The 18,743-nt window shown below is 39.7% G+C and overlaps 1 protein-coding gene across 3 annotated transcripts in view; it reads right to left on the reverse strand.

The window, feature by feature from the left end:
- LMO3 (LIM domain only 3 (rhombotin-like 2)) overlaps positions 1–18,743 on the reverse strand; it is a 58,074-nt gene that overhangs the window by 36,951 nt on the left and 2,380 nt on the right. For all 3 annotated transcript variants that reach the window (XM_009879653.1, XM_009879654.1, XM_009879652.1), the window contains one exon: positions 12,532–12,745. In XM_009879653.1, coding sequence (XP_009877955.1) covers positions 12,532–12,737 — 206 coding nt within the window. In that variant the 5' untranslated portion in view covers positions 12,738–12,745. The remainder of the gene's footprint in view (positions 1–12,531; positions 12,746–18,743) is intronic.

The following is an 18,743-nucleotide window of genomic DNA, read 5'->3' on the forward strand; positions in this document are numbered from 1 at the left end:
TCCCTTTGAGTACAGGGAGGATGGAAAACTGACAGCAAGACTGCAAGTCTACGGAAGAGTGATCTGCCCAGATGCAGCTGTCTTAGTGACTGCATTTAGTTTTAGGAACAGAAAACAGGGGTCCCATCTAACGACAACTGATGTCTTCTCTTGACAAGTTTTCTGAAATTTGCAATTTAATAATTTTCCCTCCCCAAATACTATTGATGAGGAAGGACGGTTGCCTCCACCAGCGTCACGCATCTGTCATCTCTGGCATTCTGAAATTTCAGGGAAAGCGGAGAAAAAGGTGCAGCTGTTAACCCTTTCGCTTCTCTGGCTTCTTCACATAAAAACTAAAGCCATACCTACTTTTGCCCCTGATACGCAGCAGAAGGAAGAAGGAACTACAGTGGTCACCAGACACATGCCACTGAAGCAGGGGCAGACACAAGAACTTTGCCGTGCATCCTTCACCCATCAGCAGTAGTGCCTTCAACAAGCAACACTGCAGAGACGCTGAATTTGCAGTAACAGTTGTATGTTGGGTTCTTAGTTTGTTGGGGTTTTTTTCCTGTGACAAACCAAAAGGCAGACAGCGAATACACTGGTGATATCTGGTCTACACCATCTTTGGATGTCACCACCTAATCTGGAAAGCAAGGCACTGCTGGAAGCTACTATAGCACATGGGCTACGGAACTGTGCTTTTCAATGCCTTTTCTCAACAGACAAGCACACCGGGTCTAGGTTAGATTTGGGTCCACAAGAGGTCAGCTAGATCTTAAAGATTCAAAGAAGTGTTTCAAAGCATACATAAAACAGTTCTTCAAAGTCTGGTAGGTAAGAGGGTTGGTTCTCGAGTGCCTTGCAGGGACAGTGGTTTCCAGGCTTACACTGACAAAAATCACATCTTTCCACTTAGGCAAGATTTTCTGGGAAACTAAATATGCTCGCAATCATTTTCAAAATTTGTTTCCTTCCCATTCCAAATTTTTTTTTCTGCTTTTTTTTTGGGGGGGGGAAAGGAAGAGGAATACTTGTCCCTATAGCAGCTTTTTGATACTCTGCTAAAAGCAACACTATACCACTTATATAATATTGACAGTATTGCACAAATAAGCCAAACAGGAGGTGTGTAGGAGTTGGTGGCAAGAACTAACTTTTCCAAAAAGCACACCTTAAAACCAGAAGGATCAGCTTATGAGGAGAAAGAGATGGACTTCAGAAGGAAAGAATTTGTGGTGGTTAAAATGAAAGCATCAGACAAAAAAAATTATAGAGTGCTTGTACGTGTGCTAAAACAACCTTACATATTTTTATATATACACACACATATATAAAATAGATAAAAATTACTTTCAACAGGTCATGAGGAAAACTGTTTATGTGCCAACATAGCCAGACTATGTGATTAACGGTAAGATTACCTAGAATAACTGGTTCCAGAATTATTTGTTCAAACACAGTGCATTTCTATCAAGACTGATAATCTGAAAAATTACAGTAAATTTTGCAAATATATATTAGCTATTATTCAAAGTAAACCTCAGGGATCTTTCAGTAGAGGAGGTATATTTGTATAAGGAGGGAAAAGAAGAGGATGAAAGCAATCATCTGCTTACCATAGCAAGAAGAGGATGTACTTCTTGTGCTCAACTTCAAACTATTCCATTGCCAAATTGTTTAAGAACTTGCAATGGGTGCTACCACCTACCCTACCCTACGCATTTCAGATGTGCTCTTATAAAATATATATGTATATTTTACTGATAATTATCAAATGAGAACTTCCTTAAAAGACACAAGGAATAGGGAGAAGTAGTAAAATGCTGTTATGGCTATCACAGGAAAATGCTGTGCTGCACCTGGAGAGGGAGAGTAATTGGGACCCTAACAGGGACACATCGGGGATCATAATGAAGGGCCTCAGAAGAGCAGAGAAGACACCCATCGTTGGATGTGTGCTCGTGAAGTAGTCGTTTCTCTTTGTTTTGCTCGCTGACTCTTTTTACTAGCAGTTCACTCTGCATTATGACTGATTTAGGTAAGGAGGTGCTGGGGGAAGCGCTCTTGGCTAACTTCAGACTACAGCAAGGCTCATTAAAACCAGCACATTTGCTGCAATGTTTGCAGCATTTCCTCTAGGTTTTAAGATCGTCTTAATAAGTGAAATTCTGAGCAGAAAGAATATATTTTAATTTACTTCTAAGTGCTCCCTGTTATAAGTATTCAGTGTCATGCTGGATTTTTTTTAATACTATATGGAGCATAAAAATGCATGAATTTAATATCTTAATAAAAATGAACACATCCTTCTAGAAGCCCGAAGCTGCTAAGTACACAGGACAGGTTCATTAGCACAATTTTGGAGCATGAAGAGAAAGTGAACGGAGAAACCAGGATTCACAAACATCAACACAAAATCCCAGGGCTTTTTAATAAAGTTTTGTCCCACCTCCTGCCGCTCGCTGTCTCCCAGGAAAACTGTGGAGAGCAGAGCCCATGAGCTGCCAACAGGTTATAGAGACAAGCCTAGAGCTGGACCCTTAAATCATCCACCAGCAGTTTGATTTGGGGGTGGCAGTACGTAGGATTAGCATACAAATAACAATCCTTTCCATCAGAGAGAAACAGGGCAAGGTTGTTACTGGTGTCAAAACTTTGATTGACATCCTAGACACGGCAGCAAGGTGCCTGGCCAGGAGCAAAGTTGTGGGTTTGAGCTTTTCCTGGATGAGGGAGGGATGTTGTGCTGCGGGTAGGGGTAATCGCTGTACGTAGCACACAAAAACCAAGGACACAGCAATTCAACATAGGTTTGCAGGCAAAGACATTCCAATTTTAAATATTTGGCTTTACTAAGGCATGTTTCCAAATTAATAGGCCCCATAGCTTTCAATAGGATTATTCAGGGTACATCAAGTCAAGCATGTAGTATACATTTATAGGATTAGGTTTAATGTTATTTTAGTATAAAGTGTTCTTAAATGTATCAGATTACAAATTAAATAAGGAAGCCAACAAAAACTAGTGCAGAACAGCTCCTTATTGAGACTGCCCTCCCCCTTCTTGACACTTTGTATAAGGCAGGCAAACTAGGCTTATTAAGATTTCTTTGAAAAGTTTTGGGGACTTTTTTGTAAACTCAAATCGCAAATCCTAGAAACTCCTGAATTCTGTGTAAAATTTGTTTAACACAAATTAGAAAGCAGAGTAATGTGATTTTGTGTCTTTAAGGGAAGATGAATTTTTAAGTTTTATACTTTCTAAAACAAACAAAACCCTTATTTTTTTAATGCAAATTTTGAGAAATAGTAGTAGCTCTGAAGGTAACAGTCCTCACTTCAAAAAAACAAGATTTATATAGAAGCAATCATAGTGACAGAAGATGAGAACTAAGACAGTAATTCACAGTGATTGCAATTGTTACTACCATCCCTAATCCGTAGCCAGTAACTCACTTAAGCTATCACTACCTAGAAATGCTTCCTAAAAATTTATCTAAAAGACAAAACCAAGTTCCGTGATTGTTACTGGAACTGTCTTTAGAAGTTGATCAGCAATAATAAATTCCTCTGTTTCTTAGAACAGATGTATTTAAAAGTGAGGGTTAATTATTAAATCTGTATTTGCATTAACTTCTCTCTAATACATATTTCTCTTTAACGTATCTGCAAGGAAATAACATAAAATAAAAATAACATTTATTTTGTCCCATGGTAGAACAATAATACTGTTCAATGTGGGTTACAATATAATAAATACTATTCACTAGGCTAGAACCTGCAACTACATATGCTGATATTTATGGCTTGCAATCTTGTCTTGAACAAAAATCAGGTTTGATTCACAAGCATTTTCCACATTTTAGTACCAAGAGAGAAAAGTGCTAACTCCTCTACATAAACTCCGAAGGTTCAAGCTTTGTTCAAAACAAAGGTGTGACTTGAAAGCAGCAATACAAGAGCAAGGGGACATTTGCTACCTTGTGTGGTATAGCGTCTTTCTAATTAGTGCAATGTATCGCCACTTTCAGTATATCAAAATGTATAACTTGACTTGTTCTCACTTATTCACTTACTCTCACCTCCCCCAAATGTAGAAAAGATACAATAAAATCCCTGCTGTTCTCTGCTCTCACCCTCCCCCCAAAAATAATCTTATCTTTGCATGTTGTGCTATTCTCACTTTCATCCACTATGTGCCAACATAAGACATTATCATTTTTGCAAAAGAAAAGATGTTAAGCTTAAATTCCAGCGCCGCAGAATGCCACTTCACTCAAGACCTGCAGCAGAATTTCCCGAGGAACATTGTTCCAGAGCTGAACGTGCTCTTCTCTTTCATAAAAGTAGCGATTTTCTGCTAGTGAAAAGTTCCCTTGTGTTGTGTTTTGTTACAAAATAGATAGATAAACAGGGTTCACGCTAACCCCAAAGGAAAATATTTTGCAGTTCGTAATTGAGGTCGTTGTGCTCTTTGAAAAATAGGTGCTAAATACTCTCCAGTTGCTGGTAGCTGCAGTTGTGATGTGAGGCTGAGAGAGGGACTGAACTGTGAATCCGCTGTAGTGCCACTCCATCATGACATTTTAGCACATGCTTAGATTAAGGCTGCAACTAACCTCACCGATTGCCACGGGGCTATCGAGATGCTTAATTGTTAACATGCATTTAAGATCTGTCTTCACCAATTTTAGAGAAGACAGGACCGTATCGCGAGTGTCTGTACAACGTGGGGTGCAGAATTCCACCACGATTTCTGCATAAATTTATGCGTAAGTATCATACATAGCAGATGTGCAGAGAGGACACGAGCACGGAGAGCTTGAAAGGTATCTTAGCTGTGTATTGTGTCATTTTGACACACGGCTTGCTCAAGATGAAATTTGGCTGAACTGCTTACCCTGTTGTTTGAGCTATTTACGTTTTCATTAGTATTTGGTCAAGATCCGATACTACTTTTGTGAATTTTTGACCCAGGATAAGTTTCAAGGGGTTTATTTGTTTGTTTTAATACCTTTCTAAATATTAGAAAGAAGCAGAACCAGCAGTTCCTGTAAATTCAAATTTTAGTTATTTCTAGCCCATTACAGATGTATAGATATTTTTTTTTTTCTGCCTGATCAGGTACAGCTAGCTCTTCCATCCATCCTGAAAAAGGTATCTTTTATCTGATAGATTCATACATACATCTAAAATAGCACCACATTCTAGAAATTACTTAAACAGCCTTTTCTTTTTTTAAAATATGAACCTACCGATATCTGTAGCCATTTTAAAAAATACCAATCACATACAATGAAACTCAAGTGCCAAAAGCTAATTGATTCAGAACATGCAAGAAGCAGCCTCGGGAAGGTGTGAAACAACAGTACCAGAATTATTTTACAGGGAAGTAGGTGTAAAACATGTAAAGCTTTTTGACAACATAGACGCATTGCTTCAGATACTTGTGTCTGAAAAACTTCAAAATTTTAAGAATAGTTTGATCGGGGAAAAAAAAAAAAAGCTTGTGGCTATTACTTAAATTTATTTAAAAGGTCATCCATTATCATACTAAGGAATCCATTGGGAAGCCATCAAAAAAAACCCAATGCATTTAGTAAGGTATACCCAAAATATGGATTCTTAAGGACAGTGATAGTTAAGACCAATTTCACTTACAAAACACTTGAGTACTGCATACTGTGTATTTTGGTTTCCAAATCCACCATGAATATATTTAACTTCAGTCAGAAGTTAAAAGAGAAAGGCGATTCCTAAAGTCAAGAGAGCTGAAAGTGTGTAACAAAGTTGTCCATTTCGATGTCCAAGTCTCTGTTATCTATCTCCAGGTAAGCAGTATTTGAAGTTTTCAATTCGCTCATGACTAAGCATTTAGGAAAAACAGCTATGCTTTTACAAATTATTCAAACATTCACATCAAGAAGGAACGCTCTGCATTATCTGGAACAGTTGAAGAATATAGCAAATACAATGTAACAAAAGTCAGTAAGAAACTGTTGTTGTTTTTTTTTTAAATTACATAGTAGAGACCTGCGTTTCAGTTTTGGGTAAAATATCCACAAAATTTTCAAACAAATTGATTACTTTCTTACTTGCCTTTTTTTTTTTTTTTTTTTTTTAAGGAAGAGATGTAGCAGAAATCAGAACTTCTTAAAGGCATCTCTGTGCTAGGCAATACAGGCAATAAGAGCTAAATGTTCTTCTACAACATTATAAATTGATGTGTTGTTTCACATATGCTTCTGGCCAAAATTGCAGAAAGTTTCCAATTAAACCTTGGATGTCAAATGACTTGTCATAATATAGTTGACAATATTTAGTCCTGAAGTAAATCATTTTAATATGGGTATTATTTTAAACATCTTTCTTAAGAACACTAGTCACAAAGTCACTTCTAAGGAAAAATTCAGCAGGGAAGAAATCAAGAAAGTTGCATTTCTTTTAAAAGGTTACAGAAAATACTAAGCAGACCTAGAGAATTGTTGTGCTTTCAACCAAAAATGTTATCCCATCCTCTGGCACTGCAGACTTGCCTAGGCTGCCCCAAAATCACCACTTTTATTAAGATCTATTGAACTGCTATGTATTGACAAAATCTTTGTAGTAAAATAATTTTCCATCAAAATACACCGTTACTGTAGAAAGGTAATGAAGAGCTGTAGGACAGGCTTTAAGAGGCACTGTACTTTCATCTGAAAAGTCTCCTGAAATTCTTTGAACGTTTCCAGGGGATTAATGAGGTATTTTGACAACACACGAGAAACGTCTGGTTTTTGAGAAGCCTTATAAGAGGGAACATTCACATTCTTGAAAATTAAACTGTGTATTTTAAGCCACTAAAAATAACACAATTATTAAAAATCTGGCAGCTCTGAAGAAAAATACCAGCAGATATGGGGAAACACATGGAACTACTGAAGAGTGTCAAACTTGAGTACACACATTTTACAGCGTTTCAACATGACTTAAACACCAATTTTAACAGCTTAATTGAATGTTTCTTATTAAAAGCTATCACAGATGAACTAAAATAAGAACGAGCTAAACTAGTCAGAGTGTAACTAAATCAAAAGCATTCTTCTTTGCAAGTTGGGTGGATTAACTGTGCGTACGTGCATTACTGTCCTTGTAGTGCACCCGCATCCCTTCAAGAACTGTTAAGGTGCTTTGAGGGTTTCAAAACCTTTGGCAATTAGTGGGAGAGAGAGTATTTTTTTTTTTTTTTTAAGATACGCTAAATGATACAATTAATGTAAATTTAGGAGAACATTCATCTCACATACACAGCAAAATTAGTGCAAGCAGACCGTTACACCTACCATTTTTATACATATTTTAAAATATCTGTAGTGCCTATTCCTACAAACTAGTACTCCCTTGAATATTTCAATGCATCGCAACAAGGGTATTAGTGTATAGATAAGGGTTCAGTTCCACAAAGCTTTAGCGAACAAAACAGAGCTCTCCTAAGCCTCGCTTCTGTAAATACCTCAATATTCCTGGAAACTCCTAGAGTGCTTAAGTCTTTAAAGACCTAACTTTATTTAATCAAGCCAGGCAAGAAGCGTACTGACGTGTCATTCTGAAAACATCTCATAACCCACGACCAGTGAAAATATCCATATAGAGTATTTATACATGCATTTAAGAGAGCTGATATCTTAGGTGTTTGCAATGCCTAATGCGCACTTTCCACAACATGAGAGAGAAATAGGATCTGCTAATCACTACCAGGCCACAAGACATTTTAAGTCTCTCTAAGTACTCCTATGTAAAAAAAATTTTAAATAATAATTGCCTTTAGAGTGCAAGCAGTTGTACAGGAAAAGGCTGCTTCCTAAACTCTGCTCTTTTCAGTCTACACCCTTTCACAAGCTAAATATTTTACAGAGGCAGTATCTTTACGATGCTTATGGTTGAACACTTTACTTTCTGTAGTCACGTCTCATTATTTACAAGATCTCATCCAATATATGTGTTTTAAAAACTTGGCTTGTCTCAGGGCTTCGAACCAGCAAGTGGGGAAGAAAAAAAACCCTAACACAAACTGCGCCTTTCTTCAGGAATAGTGATCAACTCATCTTCACAGCTATTCTGTGGTACTTTTAAAGTCTGCAGTACATTTATGAGCTAAATCAATATCAAGGTTGGGTGGTGAGGGGGGTAGACTTTTGTGTCACCATCCTCCCCATCCCCAAGAAGGTTCTAGATGCATTTAAGGGCAAAAATTCCACCCCAATATATTAGTTTTGATAATTCTTTTCCTATGATCTGTTTGTCTGGCTGGGGAAATTATGCAAGAAGCAATAAAAGTTCTAATTCAATTTCCATGTTAAGAGATGGATTTGAAAAAAAAATATATATCAGAAACCATATTCTTTGTGTTTACTAAGAGATATGCACTCCAACATTTAGTGTCATGGAGCTGGAGTTAAAACCAGAAACGGTGAAGATAATTTAGCTGCATGAATGCCTGCTCTTCAGTAAAATGCTGCCAAAATTAAATAGGAATGAAACAGCACTTTGTAGTCATTGGTCGCTCAGCGGGGTTTGCGTAGTTAAAAACCTAAGTGAAAAGGGTGATTGACCTACATTGCTACTAGCTTAGCACAGCTGTACTTTCATATTTTTGCCGCATCCGAGGAAGCTCATTATTTAATACAACTGAGTTACATGTAATTGTCGGTCTTTCATTTTACACTTTTAGGGGCCAGATATTAATCTCAAATGTGCGGCAGGCGTTACTCTGCATCTGGAAATATCCGCGGCTGCCCATTTGCACGCAAGGCTCAGAGGCGGGATTGCACACGGCTGCACCTGAAATTCGGAGGCTGCCCAGGGGTAGGAGGACCTCACAAATATGCAGAAATCAAATGAGCAGATGGAACAGAAAGCAAATCCCTTGGCACCCCAAAGGCAAACGCTCGGCTGTTTCCCTATTGTTTTTAGCAGAAGCAGCCCGGAACGCACGCAACCAAAGCGCAGTTCACACAACTCATACCTGTGGTTTAAATAAGTAATAACATTCCAGTTAACAACCAGTTTGACATGTTAACAGCCCAAGGGCTGTTAACATAACGACTGGTCATTAATGGCAGTAATGACAGATTTCAAAGGGAATATTGTGCTTGTAAATGGACATGCTGCCAGTCAGGAGAGAGGACAGAGCAGGATAGGCTGATACATTAAGATGTCACCGTACAGCTCTGGAGGGAAAAAGAAAAGAGGAAAAAAAAAAAAAAACTTCTTGCATATTTGACTTACTGTAAATGGACTTGAAATATTGGCGTAAACCTAAGTTCCTTAAATTAAGTCTTCACTTTCCAACCCAAGAGTGTATAAGCAGGAGACAGAAGCCTGCAGGGGAATTATACTCTGCATATCATTTTCACCGAGTGTGTTATTTCTAACATCGAGTCCTTTCTTTACTCAAGTCAGTTCTCATCCTCGTTAACAAACCGGAGTTCATTCCGGCTGCGGCCACCCTAATACCCTCGGTGTCATACACCACCTCTGAAACCATCGGAGTGAGTTACATGAATCAGATTCCAGGGTAAAGCCTCTCACACCCAAAGCATCTTCCAAGCTCATTACCTCATTAAAGATTTCTTCCATCCCCTCAACCCCGCCCCTGCCAACCCAGAGAAAAAGGTTTCCATATAGTAAAATTAACTACTTTTACCAAAGGAGTGAGCTACAGCAAAGCAAGTTTTTAAGTTCTGAAGATACAGATTATTTATAAAAAGCTCAAAGTGGGTACCTCAGGGCTGAAATGCAGAACAAGACCATGCATCAGGGCCGAGGGAGTGTTTAGTTTTTTGGCAGGCACCTCTAAATGAGAGATACTGGAAGTATCTTTGCAAATAGCCAAAGACACAATCACACAGTTTGCAAATTTAACGATGACTGTTAAAGCACCCAAACTGGCTACATTATTGCTTATAGCATCTGTAGAATGGCTGTCATATTGAAAGACGTAATGAACACAGAGAGACAAGTTAATAAGCAGTTTTACTCTTTATAGTATCGTGCGAGCCACATATCCTCTAGAGGGCACCACATAAATTAATAGGAAGCGAGAACAGTTTTATATGTAGCAAAGACTCCCTTTATGGTTAAAAAGAAAAAAAAAATTAAGACGATAGTTTGAAACTGTAATCGAACTCTAATCTGATCATTAGCACAAAGTAATTTGTTCTTTAAATTCATAAAGTGGGTTGCTAAATATGAAAGCTTATTTGACTACAAAGCTAGAGAACATTTAACTAGTTTCTACATTAGCATTAAAAAGATCACTTTTATAGGTTCACTGCATAACTAAGTAGATAAGACGCAATGAGGCAAATGACTATCTGCAATTACCTTAAGTGCATCGGTTTGAAGTTTAGTGTAAATACCAAGTTTAAATCTATGCACTCACAAGAAACACTAAAAAAAGGCTCGTGATAAGACAGTTTCATTAAGACTTGATAAACCCGGAGAAAAAATCAGAAATATCTGAAAACTGATTATAGAATTTCTCAGGTATGCTGGTTTCACCGGTGTGAAATATTGTATATGAACAAATAACTGAAACATCAGGTTTGAACGTGGTCACGACAGATAAAAATATACAGTCTTCTTTCTCTGAATCACTTAGCGTGCATTTTAACCGTCTGTTAGCAAGGTATTTACTCCTGTTAGACCAGAGAGCAACAGTGCGTGTGTGTGTGTGCGCGCATCTCTGCTGGGGAAATGCTTTGCTCCTATCTCTAATACTAGATCACTTTTGGGTTTGATTTTAAACATTTGATTTTAAAACATTGGATCTGCTGCACTAGCACTTGGGAGACTCAGTAAGTTCAAAGTCTCCAGTAAATTTGGAACTCGGCTCAAAGAGCCATAGCGGAGTTTTCTCACTCCTGCAGGCATTTGTTGTAGAAAGATTCTTAAAATGGGTTTAAAAAATTAGGGTAAGCGTTACTTTCCCCCCAGAAGCTGTTCCGACCCATCTTTGTAGGCACATGCTTTAAGATCACAAGCGACCTCAGTTCGCGTACAGCAATTCCCTTCTATTCAAACAGTTCCCTGCCGGTTTTTAAAAGTAAGGTTTTGTTACCGACTTCTTTGGCAGCTTTTAACACAATAGCTTTAAGATGCAGACTCTATGCTAAATTCCCAGCACTCTACCTTGTGTTCAGTTCAGTTTTAATGAGTAGGAGAGCACTTTTACCAATAAGTAGTCCAAGCCCACGCCTGAAGAACCCTGATCAGCCTTGCAGCCCCAGCTCAACACATGCGCAACGTGTCTGCAAAGGTTTTTGTTCCACTCTAGAAAAAACAGGTTGTAACACGGAGAGCCAGAGTACCAACAGTTGTTAATAACGCTTCAGTTGTGATTCCTGTTCCATCCTACCCATGCTGTACAACCTGGGAACTGAAATCAGTGTGCGGGAACCTCCTATTTGGTACCTGTGCTTAAACTGAAATTGTAAGTTAAGGCGTTCAAAGAGACTTTTAATTTTTCCCCAATGTATTACTGACTTGAATGTCCCTTTAAAAGGAAAAGGCTTCACTACAGGGGCAGGGGAAATATTCCCAGAAGTTCATGTTAGCCTGGAGCAGCTAGTCTCATTAGGCCTCCTCTACTGGGAATGGAGGAAGGATGCTCCTATAGGAAATAGGTGCTCTGAATCACCCCAGAGGAGCCTTTTCTCTCTATTTACTATTGAGAGCCTAGGGAGACTAAACTTCCCCATTAAACTTAGCTCCTGCAAAGTAGCCCTATTTATTCACAGACAATCTGCTGATAAACTAGTCTGGTGTTGCTCAACAGTACTTTGCTACAGGCTGTAATTCAGGTATTTTTGAGAACAGAGGTCCACCAGCAAACAAGAAGATAGAAAATCAGGCGACGATTTGCTATCTCTGAGAAGTGACAACAGGTTACCCAGCGTCCCACCCGGGTCACAGAGTTAAAATCAGGACGAGGGTGGATTTGAGCCTACTAGCTACATGGTTATTTAGCACGGGGAAGACAGTTGGTCATCTCAGTCCAGCGTCTAACAGCTAAATGGCAACATTCATAAAAGCTTCCAGTGGCACACATAAAATGCCTTGGCAAACTAAGAGGACAAAAGCGGGTAAGTGAAGATGAGTGAAGTGCTCCTCACTTACAGAGTTCAAACCCTACACCGGAGCTGGTGAAAACAGGCTGCTACACCTGGCCACCACCATGCTGCAAGGAGGAGGAGGAGGAGACCACCAGTTCCCGGGGAGCACGGGGCTATGGGAAGAGCAGGGGGCTTTTACCATCTTCCTCCTCTGAGCACAGGACCCGGTATTAGCATCCAAAAACCGGCAACAACCTGCACAGCCTGGTTAGGTGTGGTTTTTGATTCAGATTTTAGTTTTATCTCCTTATTTCGGTATCTGTTTTCTCATCCTCCACACATACTTGGCCTTGCAGCCCTGGGGTACCACTTGTGCGATAGCGACTACGTAGGAAGGACTGAACGGATTTACCAAGTTTGTCAGTGAATGTAAGAAGGATGTGGCCTACCTCAGATAGTCTCTGCGACAAAGGATAAGGTTGGCTTTGGTGTACAAGGTAGAGCCCACCTCCCCCAGGCGACAGTCACAGCAGGCACATTTCAGGCAATCTTCATGCCAATATTTGTCCAGGGCCTTTAGAAGATACCGGTCTTTAATCTTACGGTTGCAGCCAGCACAACCTTTCGGCTTGGTGTCTGGCTGGACTGAGAGCATTTGTATACCTGAAATACAAAAAGACAAGAGAAGAGTGAAAATAGATATTCTCCCGAGTGCAAGTCTTGTCCTTTTCTTCCTTCACCTCACCACTCCCCACACACCCAGTTCATTAAAAAGGCAATCGTGTAGAGAGGATGAAATAACCTAGGTAGTCCACAGTGAGCTGAAAACAACGTTCAGATAAATTTAAGAGCAGAAACTTGCAGTGCTCTAAGTTCCACAGCTTCTCTTTAACACCTCATTTACCTGGTCTCTTTGCTGAAAAGAAATAGGATTTGAAAAATTAAAACAGTTCAGTTGAAAAGTCATCCACTTTCACCCAAAGTATCCAATATTTAGCAACTAAAAATTTAAACAAACAGCATATCTATGATGGCAAACATAGGTCCAAATATGTAGATTTAGCTATGTGCATGATCTTTATAAAGTATAAAAGTACTCCACATTCTAAAGAAGAAAAGACTGAAACTATTAGAAGCAGAGGGCAAGAGTTTCAGGGAGGTTTGACATAGGCATTTTGATGCTGGCGTTTGGGGGTTTTTTTATTATTATTCATTTGTCATTTGTTTTGGGTGGGTTTTTTGTTTTGGGGTTTGTTTGGGGGTTTTTTGGTGGGGTTTTTTTGGTGGGTTTTTTTTTTTTTTTTTTTTTTTTTTAAGATTTCTGTTCTTGTTAGACACATAAATGAAGCATTCAGATTTCCAGAGACTTCAGTACCAGCATCTCTAGTTGCAACCTGCAGTGTAAGGACCTTCCGAAAAATCTGATTTTAAATAATCCGCACAAGGTCAGAGAGTTTCTAGTTTGTCAAGGAAAAAAAGAAAAATACATAAAAACACATCTGCCCCACTTTCCAATCCCAATTTTAGCCAACAGCTAGTTCAGGACAAGGAGTACAGCATGTCCATTAAGTATATATACCTTTTGATGTAATAGGTGAGAGTATTTAAATAACAATTCAAACGTCTGAACTACTGTTTAAGGGAGCGAACTGGTAAAAGTGGAACACAGTTGAGCGATGGCACGCAGAGCACTGCAGCCAGCTTCCAGAGATCCATACAAAAATCGATTGCCCTCAGTTTTACAGTAAATGGGGAGAGAAGGTCACTGCCCCAAAGTGCTTACAGACTGGTCTCTCTTGGTTAATCGCATGAACTGCCACCCCATTACACTCAGACCGAATCTCTGAAAGTCGTTTCTTAGAATAAGCAAAATCATAGCCCTGTGGATGCTTTTTGGACATCAAACAGGCAATAGAGAGAAAGAGAGAACTGACGCGCTGTTCAATTATTAGGTTGTCTCACTGTTTTAAAGCCAATCAGAGATGTAACTTAAAAAAAAAAAAAGGTACTCATTACAGTGCATCTGAATATTACTATAAGAATTTGTCAAGACTGGGGAACGGATGCTGTTGCCAGCAAGCAAATCCTACCCCAAAATTCTGGGTATGGCCCCCTGTTATTATGCAGAGACTGGGAAAGGTCAAATAGAGCCTTCTAACAAAGAAAAGCAAATTCAAGAGCTCCTTATCGAGAATGCTCTACTACCTACTGTTAGGAAAGCTTTACAGTCCCAGCTTCTATCAGATGATCTCGGTTGGTGCTGTAACACACCACTACAGACAGGCAGGTTCAGGATGCGAGAACATGAACAAGTTGGGGTTTGGGCTTTTGTTTGTTTGGGTTTTTTAAAGAAAGCTCTCAAAAGGAAAACATGAAAATGAGTATAACCCTTGAAGCACTGGTACAGTGCGCGTTTACTGAAATTAGTGCTGCAAAGACAAGAGGCTAAATGCTACACCAGCTGAGGCGTCCCAAAGATCTGTACAAGTATGTGTACGTGGAACACCTTGAATTTGCGTGGACCGCAGTGACTGTATAGACAGTTAAGTGACTTTCCGGAGTTACCAAGCTGAACTCGCAAGTTTCACCTGCGAAGCTGATCGCTGAATGAGAAACAGTCATTCTTATTGTGACATATGAGCACAACAGCCCTGCTCCCCTCTTTGCCATACACTTTATTATGCGTTTTGGAGCCATATATTTATCTGTTAAATTAGCCATCCGGTGACAGTTCTCCTAGTGGGTACCCCGAAGTATCACGGCAGTGCTGCTGCGTAACATCTAAAGCTCAGAACAAGCGTGTAAGGTCTGTATTTTTCTATCAGTAAGTATAAAAAAATGGCATTGCTGGTTTCCCATTATTCCCCAATCAATGCTATTCTCGTAGCTTCTCCACCACTTCCAGACTCGTAAGATCTGTTTCTCCTTCACACGCGGGAGGATGAGATCCAGCAACCTGCACAGGGCTCCGTGGTAAGTCTATGGCAGATCTGGGAACGAACGCACATCTCTCATCCTGAGCAAGCACTGTCAGACAAAGGCTGAGCCTTTGCAGTATTTTCAATTGCCAACTTATTCCCCTGAATCCAGGGTACATACATGAAGCGGCAAAATAACATGGCTGCAAATAAATGACTAAAAGCAGTGAAAATATCAGAGATTTTTGGTAAAGAACCTATACCAGACTGTAAAGGGAAGACCTGCTGGATCTCTAATACCTTTACTTGGTCGAAAAGCCTTAATCTGTAAAGTTGTATATCATGCTAGAGTATAAATACCTGCTAAGTGCCAACAACAGGCGTATCCCCAGTCGGGCATCAGCCACGCAGAGGACAAATGCATAAAATCAGCCACGGTTTGTATCAACTTCTTGAAACTCAGTGTAAAAGTTCAGAAGCACGAAGGGCTGTTCTAGGACTTTAATCTTTAGCTCAAGGGAAACCAGGATAAACTAGGAGCTAACGCAGTTAAAGGCTTTAAAGTAAAAAAAAAAAAAAAAAAAAATCTTAATGTAAAAATTTTGTCACCTGATAAGGAAGCGGGTTAGAGAGCAGAGGCTGACAGTCTCTGATCCAGCCTGACCTACCGTCCTGCACCGTCTGAAGGGAACAAGATGTCACAGAAACCCAGTGAATATCTGAGCAAATTGCAATAATCAAGCCAGATAATTCCTGGGGAGGATGCTGCAAAGACGGGGTTATTGTATTACAAATAAAACTGGCTCTTGCACATACCCCTGCACAGGTTTTGAGACATTTGCTACATGAGGAAAGTAGACAGAGCACTGTCATTCACGTTGGTTAGCCCAAACCCTCCTTGTAGAGACAAGCGAACAGGGGCAGACACCCTATGGAAGTAGTGTTTGCAACCCTGCACGTCTATTTTCCAGAGGCTGAAAGAGAAGGTGCTGCTGACATCCCACTGGCAGCATCTTCAGATTAGGGATTCAATCTGCAGCAGCTTTTGGAGGGAAGGAATGCTTTTCTCCTCAGATAGATCTGATCTTTTTGCACTTTTCTTGAGATGAAGCTGCTTCTATTTTAATGAAAGTTAAAAAAAAAAAAAATAATCCCCAAACTGCTACTTCATTATAAAAAAAAGTTACTCTTTTTTGAAGTGTAGAATGGATCTAAACAAAACAAAGCACAAAACAGCGGTCCAATAAGAGTTTTACATATCTCCAAATTCTTTGCACATGCCCTTTTCTTCACATGCCCTGGATTAAATCACTTCATTTTGAAAACAGAACATTTGATTAGTTTTCTTTCTGTATAGTATGAGCGAGCCGCCTTAATGCAGATCACCTCACAGACCGTCTTCTCTTCCCTTTCACGTTCCCATAAGATCTCCAATGCAGTTATACTTTTCAGATATGGGCTCGTGTATTTTTAGCTCTCACTTAATTTGGCAATAAGAATACCTGCAGCTTACTGTCAGCCAGTTTTTCACAGGCTGTGATTTAAGTACCCGTTCACTTCTTAGAACACCGGGAAGACCCTTTCAGAGGCTGACAGCACCCACAAAACCATCCAAACTGCTCGCCGCTGAAATATCAGGGAGCAGCACACAGCACCACTTCCAGGCTGCCCTTCTCTCCCCCTCCCCCAGGAAGGTAGAGCTTGCGGAGCACTTCCAAAAAGAAACCAAACCCAAAATCATACAATTCCATAAGTGCTATACCTAGACTGTTTAAAAAATAAAACCATAAAAAAATAAAATCAAACCCCGCTTTCCCTTCAGTTCTGCAGAGTCCTACCCATGCTCTGCATCACAGACCAGGTCTGTTCGCAGAACTGAGAGATTTTGGTTCCTAGTCTGTCACTGTCAAACGAACCCCAACATGCTTTCAAGGGCTTCCTCTATCCTTCCCTCCCTCCTTCCACCCCCGGTCCCTAAGATACTGCACATAAACGGCATAGCTGTGTCAGGAAGAAGGCTTCTTAATCACTATCCACCACCTTTAGGATTTTTGAAGGGAAAACTTCATAACCTGATTTACAGGTTTTTGGATTTCCCTTGTTCTCTCAAAATAACTTTGATGCAACTGACTCCCATTCCTGGTCATTGTTATTATTGTGTGATAGAACATCATCAAACAATTTGTAACTATGAATTTCAGGATAAAGAAGAAAGATTGGTGGAAAAAGCTAAATTAGGCTCCTGGAGGAAAGCAGAGAAACAAAAATCCATTTCACTCCCATCTTCACCCTTCTCAAATCACAGAGAACGAAGATGTGCGATAATGAGCAGTATTTTGTTAGTGATGTAGTGTCATCTCTAAGCAGGATCAGTCCCTGATGGTGCTGAGTGAGGGACAAGATCCTCAGAACTCAAGTTTCTGGTTTGTGGTACAGACGGTCTTTGAAAGGCACATTAAGAGAGGAAGAGATGGAAATTATTATGCACCAGATCACTTAAAAAAAAACTTTTGAAGGCCACTCTGCCCCCCTCCTTTGTGGAGGCATGAACACTGTTCTACCAAGGACAGTAGTATGTACAGCAAGAAAGGGAAAAGTTGCCTCTACTTCAAAACTAAAAACCAGTTTGGAACAAATTAGGTATCAGTGCACTGGTCTTTAAAAGTCAGCAAACTGACAGACAATATGCAGTCAATAAGAGAGTTAGAGATCTAGCAGAAGATAAAAAGAATACTTTTCAGATGCTTTCCCTCTTTGTAGGTTCATCCTAAAAGCATTCAGAGCTCCAATTATTCAGGACAATACACACACAGACTTAAAAAAAAAAAGTTAAGGTTTCAGAAGCTAAGAAACATTTCAGAACTCGCATGTAGCACATCAGGAGTCGTAACTAGTTTTAGATTGGCATGTAAATTGTTCTGTGGAAAATTCTTATTGCCTCCGAGACCCTGCTATTCTGAGTTATTTGACAGTTTAAGGGAAATCATAATTAAAAAAAGAGACATAAATAATAGCCTGTGCAGTGTGGTGCACAGAAATAAGTAGAACCATTTCATTTAAACTCTGGTGAGCTTTTAATTGCCTGGATTGCATTGTGAACCAGCCTAACGGTTGATTGCCTCCATTATGCTCTCTTGTTCTGTGCCATTCATCCGCACAGTCTCAGCTTCTGTAGTTAACACAACAAAGTAACCGCAACTCCGTAACACTCGGGTTTTTTTTTTCCAAAAAAAAAAATTAAAAGTAAGGATTTTAGTAGTCTGAATATAGTCTCTTCTATATACTTTTGAGTTAATTTTCCATGGTATATAACTAAACTTCACCTCCACCCCTTCTTCTACAGAGAAATATGATTATTTTTTTTTTTTTAATAAAGAAGCTGGGTTGGAAAGCGGGGGGGGGGGGGGGACACGCCGAGGATGGGGGGGAAGAGAGAGAGAGAAGAGGTTAGGTAAAAACTAAAAATGGGAATGCAGTCCCACAGCTGGGAGCAGTGATACAGATTAAAAGAATTTGGCCAACATGGCTAGTCGACTGCCAAGAGACACCAAACAAAAGATTTCTCTTCTTCTTTCCCCTTCTCTTTCTGAAAGCTAGATTGGGCCTAAAAGCTTGTTTCTCTCTGTTCACTGGCCCAGAGCATCCCTGCAGGCTGTAGCCCCCTAAGGGACAACACAGCAAATAGATGTACCCAGATCTCAGGGACTGGAGCTGCTTAGCTATGTTCCTACCCCTGTCGCGTC

Source organism: Charadrius vociferus, unplaced genomic scaffold, assembly GCF_000708025.1.
Source record: "Charadrius vociferus isolate BGI_N301 unplaced genomic scaffold, ASM70802v2 scaffold90, whole genome shotgun sequence".
Lineage (NCBI taxonomy): Eukaryota > Metazoa > Chordata > Aves > Charadriiformes > Charadriidae > Charadrius > Charadrius vociferus.